General features: G+C 48.8%; 1 protein-coding gene across 1 annotated transcript; it reads left to right on the top strand.

The window, feature by feature from the left end:
* Positions 1–580: 580 nt before the first annotated feature.
* LOC147098734 (uncharacterized) lies at positions 581–7,568 on the top strand. Its single transcript, XM_085969428.1, has 2 exons — positions 581–3,575; positions 5,106–7,568. The coding sequence occupies exon 2, from the start codon at positions 5,790–5,792 to the stop codon at positions 7,131–7,133; it is 1,344 nt and encodes a 447-aa protein (XP_085825554.1). The 5' UTR covers positions 581–3,575; positions 5,106–5,789; the 3' UTR covers positions 7,134–7,568.
* Positions 7,569–7,826: the final 258 nt, after the last annotated feature.

Here is a 7,826-nt window from a genome sequence, read left to right as displayed (position 1 = left end):
TTGGATGAGCACTTGAAATGCCATTGCATACAAGGCTATGGACCAAATGCTGGAAAATGGGATTAGACTGGACAGGGATGGATGGGCGGCGCAGACACGATGGGCCGAAGGGCCTCTTTCTGTGCTGTAAAACTCTATGGCCTAGAAATTCGGTTGTGGGTCCGCCAGGGCTTTAGCGCCCGAAATTTTGCGCCGGCGTTAATGCCGCTGCGCCCGACGAAAATTCGGTTGCCCCGGGCCCAGACGGCGGCGGGCGCTAATGGAGGGTTTTTGCACCTCACTATGGGCGTTCAGTGCAGTTTTGAGGCGCTAATCCCCCACTGCGGCACCCGAGGCGGTGCGGCAGGCTGGGGTACTGCAGGCCTCCTCCTTCTGTTAAGGAGGAGCTGCCTGCAGCTGACCGCTGGCCGGTCGATTCGCCCGACAAATGAGCCCGGCACCTCGGGGAAGAGCCGGGCTCGCGGGCCACACACATCAGTGCCGCGGGGGGGTGGTGGAGGAGTCCGGGGAGGGAGGTGCGGGCAGGCGGCCGGCCGCCGCTCCACCTTTATGCGCCGGCGCAAAGGTGTGTAACATCCCTTTCAACAATCGTTGGTTGCGGCTGCCACGGGCGAGGCGGCCGCAACTGAATTTGGGCTTGGGGCCGGGTTACCACGGCAACCGGGACGCTGCGCACACCGATGACGTCATCGGTGCCGGCGCAGCGCTACCGGCTAACGCCGATGGTAGGGCCCAACGCAATTTCGTTACCAGCTATAATTCCGGCGCAAGACCCTCTAACGCCTCTAATTGGGCGCTAACCCCACCGAATTTCTAGGCCTATGACTCTATGACTCTATGACTCAAAAAATACTGCGCTAGGTTCTCTGATTGTAACACAAACACTAGCCCATTTGTTTTACTAGGTTACTGCTGATGTTACGATTGGAAACCCAAGCCAATGTATTTGGCAATTATTATATTCTGTACCTACTGTACTTTAGCTTTTTTGTCTTCGGGTAGCACAGTATTTTGACCAGTATCTATTAAGGAGAACATAATAAGGATGCTTGAAGTAATTTTATTTGATGAGAATCAAGTTCCAAAATGGCTGTTTGAGGGGAATATAAAATGACAATTGTTATAAAAAGATTGCAGTAACTAATGTAACTAACAAAGCCGGGACCAATATCCTCGCGGGGAGGTTTGCTAATGCTGTTGGGGAGGGTTTAAACTAGCTTGGCAGATGGGCACCAGCATATAGGAGTAGAAAAGAGGAATAAGGTGCATAAAAGAGTGAGTGTGTTGGCTAGTACTAGAGAAGATAGTACTAGAGGCGGTGGTACTAGTACCATATTAGATAGGAGCAGACTAAGAAAGACTACGAAAAATTAAAAAATGGGTTTAGAATGCATGTACTTAAACACACAAAGTGTGGTGAATAACGTGTGGCAATATGATGTGGCAATAACGGAAACGTGGCTTAAAAGACGTGAGGACTGGGCACTTAATATTCAAGGGTACAAGGTGTTCAGAAAAGACAGGGAAGGAAAAAAGGGAGGTGGGGTGGCAGTGCTGATTAAGGAAGACATTGTAGTGTTGGAGAGGGAGGATGTTCTTGAGGGGACAAGGACAGAATCCATTTGGTTAGAGTTGAGGAGCAAAAAGGGTTTGATCACGCTATTGGGGGTATTCTATAGGCCTCCAAATAGTGAGAGGGAGGTAGAGGAGCAAATCTGCAGGGAAATCGCAGAGATATGCAAGAGCTATAGAGTGGTGATATTGGGGGACTTTAATTACCCAAATATCGATTGGGATAATGCTAGGGTAAAGGGAAAGGAGGGGGAGGAATTTCTGAAATGTGTTCAGGAGAATTTCCTTGACCAATATGTTCTTGGCCCAACTAGGAAGGAGGCATTGCTGGATCTGGTGCTGGGGAATGAGGTGGGCCAGGTCGACCAAGTGTCTGTGGGAGAACACTTGGGTACGAGTGATCATCGTATCATAAGATTTAGATTAGCAATGGAGAGAAGCAAGGAACAATCTAGAGTGGAACTTCTAAACTGGAATAGGGCTAACTTCAATGGGATGCCAAAGAATCTAGCCATGGTAAAATGGAACCAAAGACTGACAGGAAAAACTGTAATGGAACAATGGGTGATCTTTAAGGAGGAGGTGTTCCAAGTACAGGCTAGGTACATTCCAATAAGAGGGAAGGGTAAGGGAACCAAAGCAAGGGCTCCTTGGATGACGAGGGAGATAGAGAAGATGATGAAACAAAAAAAGAGGGTGTACGATGCATGTTAAGTGAATTCTTCAAGGGAGAACCAGACCAAATACAATAAGTTGAGAGGGGATGTGAAGATGAAAATAAGATTGGCAAAGAGAGAATATGAGAGTAGAATAGCGGTTAACATAAAAGGGAACCCAAAAATCTATCAGCATGTAAACAATAAGCGAGTGGTAAGAGGCGGGATGGGGCCTATTAGGGACAAAGAAGGTGATATATGCTTAGAGGCGCAGGGCAAGGCTAGAATACTCAATGAGTACTTTGTATCGGTGTTTACTAAGGAGGTGGATGCTGACAAAATATCAGTAGAAGTGGAAAAGGTAGAAGCAATGGAAGGGGTGAAAATTGATAGACAGGATGTACTAGAAAGGCTGGGTATGCTTAGAGTGGATAAGTCGCCTGGTCCAGGTGGCTTGCATCCCAGGTTGTTAATCAGGAATTGGGGGAGGAGATAGCGGAAGGGTTTGCCATAATTTTCCAATCTTCCCTAGATGCTGGGGAGGTGCCTGAAGATTGGAAAGTGGCAAATGTGACACCATTGTTCAAGAAAGGGTGTAAGGACAATCCTAGTAACTACAGGCCGGTCAGTTTAACATCAGTGGTGGGTAAAGTTTTAGAAACAATAATCAAGGAAAAAATTAATGGGCACTTGGAGACATTTAAACTAATTAAGGAGAACCAACACAGATTTGTAAAAGGCAGATCGTGTTTGACTAATCCAATTGAATTTTTTGATGAAGCCACAGGGAGGATTGATGAAGGGAATGCAATGGATGTTGTCTACATGGATTTTAGGAAGGCGTTTGACAAAGTACCACATAGAAGGCTGGTTAACAAAATTGAGGCTCATGGAATAGGTGGGTCAGTGGCAGCTTGGATAAGGAATTGGCTTAAGGACAGAAAACAGCGAGTTGTGGTAAATGGCTGTTTTTCAGACTGGAGGATGGTCGACAGTGGTGTTCCCCAAGGGTTAGTGCTGGGGCCACTGCTTTTTTTGATATATATAAATGACCTGGATGTTGGAATACAGAGTAGAATTTCTAAATTTGCCGATGACACCAAACTTGGGGGTGTGGCAAACAGTGAGGATGATACCAATCGACTGCAACAGGACATAGAAAGGCTAGCAGAATGGGCAAACAAGTGGCATGATGTAAGCTACCGGCGGACCAAGTGATAAACAAGTTCGACACTTAGTTATAGTACAGATGACAGACTTCGATCGGAGGTTCAAAACGGTCTTTATTCACAGGCCTGGGGAGAACCTTCTGAGACCGCTCTCGGATCCGACTCCACCGAAAGTTTCGTGAGTTACATTCTTATACATAATCTTATCAATCACATCCTGCCCTAGGGGCGGGTACAAATCAATCAATCATAGTCTCTAGTATTCCATTATATCCATTGCTTCTACCGCGTGACATTTTTACGCTTCTCCCCATATCCCGCAGTTAATCATGTTGTTTGCTTGTTTGACTTATTCCACCTCTTTTATCACCGTGGCTTTTTCTTATCTACTCTTGTAGCCTGGAGCCACAGTCATCCATTGTCTCTGCCAGATGGTCCGGCTCAGTATCAGGTTTTCATAAGATAACAGTTCTTGTTCAATCGGCCTACTGGTCCGAACCATCTCTGCAAAGCACAGATTCTGTCCTTGTGACCTGCTCATGTCACTTCTGCAAGGCAAGCATATTTGTAATTAGTTGCACCAGACTTTGATGTAAACCATTTTGTCTTTTAGACAACCATGTTGTAGCTTCACAAACAAACTAAGGTCGCCTTGTTACTCAATTCTTATGTATGTTATCTTGTATGTGTGCTGCCCTGCCTGGTTGAATAGGCATCCTCCCCAATCTACCCACGAGCTGCAGCTGGCTTCGCAGTTTAATTTCCCATCACCTCAAGCTTAGCTGGATAAATGCAATAAATACAGACCTATATACCGTTTAACTCAGGGTGTGAATTAATTCACTACCCCCACCCTGTACACTGGTGCTACATTATACATATTCTAACACTAGCTGGAGTGCCCGGCGGTGCCGAGGGTTTTTTGAGGGCATGTTGTTATGAAAAAAGTAGAAATAATTTTTATATACATATAAATGAGTTTGTCTGTCTGTCTGTCTGTGTGGGAAAGAGAGAGAGAGAGGGAAAGAGAGAGAGAGAGACTGGGGGGGGGGGGAGAGAGGCCCGGGGATCGAGAGAGAGACTGGGGGGAGAAGAGAGAGACGGGGGGGAGAGAGAGACTGGGGGGGAGAGAGCGACTGGGGGGGAGAGAGAGAGAGAGAGAGACTGGGGGGCAGAGAGAGACTGGGAGGAAGAGAGAGAGAGAGAGACTGGGGGGAGAAGAGAGAGACTGGGGGGGAGAGAGAGAGAGAGACTGGGGGGCAGAGAGAGCGAGAGACTGGGGGGAGAAGAGAGAGACGGGGGGAAGAGAGAGAGAGCGAGAGACGGGGGGAGAAGAGAGAGACGGGGGGAAGAGAGAGAGAGCGAGAGACTGGGGGGAGAAGAGAGAGACGGGGGGGAGAGAGAGAGAGAGACTTGGGGGGGGGAGAGAGAGAGAGAGACTGGGGGGGGCAGGCCCGGCCTGACTCACCTGGGTACCAGAACGGAGTCAGTCCGACACCGGGAGGCTGGGTGCCCATTGCTCCGAAGCGAGCCCGGAGTTCCTCTCTGTAGTGTATGTACCTTTAAGGGGAGAACTACTTTTTACAGCTCCTGTATACTGTAGTACCGGCAGTGACCACACCGGTATATAAACCCTGAGTAGAGATCTGTACTGTTAGTTTTTGGGTGACTCTCATCCAGTAAACACCTGTTGATTGTTCCTCTGCAGTCTCTGTCGATTTATTGAAGGACACCATACATCAAGATTCACGGATTTAACATTGGTGACGAGTGGATTCAAACCTACCTGCAACTCTGCATCACCTCCCAGGGATTCGCTCCTGGAGAGCAGTGAAAGGGGAAGGCTGAGTCCAGAAGTGCGGGCGTCGACCATCCAGAGAGGACTTGAGCATCGCAGAGGAGGCTGTGGAGAGCTGGACTTGGTTCTCCAGTCGCGACGATCCACCGCAGCGGGCTGGCAGCAGGTACGGCGCAGACCCTTCCCGGACAGCAGCGGCTGGAGCCGACCAACGGCACAGAAAAAGGCCGAGCAGCGTCGACGGGGTAAGAGAGAGGGCAAAGCGCACGGCGCAGCCGGGGTTGACGACCGAGCGGCGTCAACGAGAGAGGGTAAAGCGCACAGGGCGCAGCCGGGGTTGAAGACCGAGCGGCGTCGACGGGAAAAAAAAAAGAGAGAGAGGGTAAAGCGCACAGGGCGCAGCCGGGGTTCAGGACCGAGCGGCGTCAATGAGAGAGGTGCGCAGGAAAACGCGCAGAGCGCTGCCGGTGTTCAAGGGCTGAGCAGCGTCCGCGGGAGAAGAAAGGAAAGCGCGGGAGACGCCATTTTGAGCCAGCGGATAAGAAGGGAGAGCGCGGGAGACGCCATTTTTAGCCAGTCTAACCACACCCAAAAATGCCGAAGAGTGGCAGTATCACAGCGTTCGACAATGAAGTCGAAGATTGGGCGACATATGTAGAATGCATAGAACTGTACTGCAAGGCGAATGAAGTGCCAGATGCCAGGAAAGCACTGGTATTGTTGAATTCCATGGGTGCAAAAATGTATGGCTTACTGCGAAACCTAGTAACCCCAGAGAAGCCAGTGGAAAAGGATTTTGAAAGCATAGTGGCAATCCTACAGGACCACTTAAACCCCACCCCGCTGCTGATAGCAGAAAGATTTAAGTTTCACAAAAGGAACCAGCACAAAGACGAAAGTAGTGCTGAGTATTTAACGGAACTGCGCAAGCTATCGAAACACTGCCAGTTTGGAACGGGACTAGCAGATACTTTAAGGGACAAGTTTGTGTGTGGGCTTCAAAGTGAAGGAACCCAGAAACGGCTTCTATCAGAAAAGGATCTTACGCTGGACAAGGCTTTCAGCATGGCAGTATCACACGAAGCAGCCGCACGGGGCGCTGCAGAGATACAACGGAGACCGCAAGAATATGGCACAAATGAAATGTCATATGGAGCAGTGAAGTGTTATCGCTGCGGCAGAACAACACACGACCATAAGGATTGTTGGTTCAAGGACCAAGTGTGCAGACAGTGTGGAAAAGTAGGACACATAGCAAGAGTCTGCAGGTCGGGAAAGAAAACCAGCAGCAAGAAATCTCCACAGGAGAAGTACAAAAAGTTACATAAGGTGATCAAAATGCCCTCCACCACCACGGAGAAAATGATTGCAGTCCTACGGACCATATTTGCCAGGAACGGCTTGCCAGAGCAGATTTGCTCTGATAACGGACCACAGTTTGTGTCCGAAGAGTTTCGGAAATTTATGAGAAGGAATGGGGTAAGGCATCACACATCCGCCCCGTATCATCCAGCCACAAATGGATTGGCTGAGAGGTTCGTACAAACCTTTAAAAAGGCAGTAAGGGCCATGTGCGATGACGACATTCCACTGCAGCATAAGGTGGACAATTTCCTGTTAGCCTACAGAAATGCGACACATGCAGTTACCAACCAGACCCCGGCCATGATGTTCTTTAACCGAAGGTTGAGATCTCGTCTGGATTTGCTCAGGCCAAATGTACGAAGAAATGTTGAGAATAAGCAATTCCAGCACATCAATGAGAAGCTGACAAGGAGCTTCAATGTAGGGCAACCAGTCTTGGCCCGCGACTACCGAACAGAGAAATGGCAACCAGGAACGATATGCACACGGCAGGGGCCACTAATGTACACAGTGGATGTTGGGGAGAACATTGTGAGACGCCATGTCGACCAGATCCTAGCGTCACAGGAATGAGTCAACCCCATGTCTCGCGTACCTGGTGATGAACCCGACATACAGGTAGCATCTACCCCAGAAACAGTAGCATCGGAAGCTGATGAACCAACCGACGACAGGGGGGCAGAATCGCCTCCGCACCAAGAGCAAGACACTCAGGAAAGGCACTATCCAGAAAGGATCAGGAAGCCGCCCCAAAGACTGAATTTATAAATGGACTATTTTCAGTTAATGTTGCATGTTAAAAGTGTTCATTGTTAAATGAATGTTATGGTACTGTTAATCTAAAAGGGGAGGAATTGTAGTGTATGTACCTTTAAGGGGAGAACTACTTTTTACAGCTCCTGTATACTGTAGTACCGGCAGTGACCACACCTGTATATAAACCCTGAGTAGGGATCTGTACTGTTAGTTTTTGGGTGACTCTCATCCAGTAAACACCTGTTGATTGTTCCTCTGCAGTCTCTGTCGATTTATTGAAGGACACCATACATCAAGATTCACGGATTTAACACTCTCTATCTCTGTATCTATCTCTCTCTCTCTCTTTGTATTTCTCTCTCTCTCTGACGTCTGTCTGTTGACTCTTCCCCTCTGCCGCTCTCAGTTTTTCTGCCGTTTTCTCTCTCCCTTCCTGCTGCCGCCGCTCCCCGGCTGTCGACTGCGCTTTATTTATTTTCTCTGGTTATTTAGCCGGTGCCGGGCTCGCCG

The sequence above is a fragment of the Somniosus microcephalus genome, chromosome 28 (assembly GCF_052327205.1).
Source record: "Somniosus microcephalus isolate GS21.2 chromosome 28, FLI_Smic_1.0, whole genome shotgun sequence".
Taxonomy (NCBI): Eukaryota; Metazoa; Chordata; class Chondrichthyes; order Squaliformes; family Somniosidae; genus Somniosus; species Somniosus microcephalus.
Note: the sequence above shows the minus strand (reverse complement) of the source record. Positions and strands in the feature narration are given on the sequence as shown.

Bases quoted from the DNA above. Each gene is read 5' to 3' on its own strand.
- LOC147098734 (XM_085969428.1), top strand. From the start codon at position 5,790: ATGCCGAAGAGTGGCAGTATCACAGCGTTCGACAATGAAGTCGAAGAT.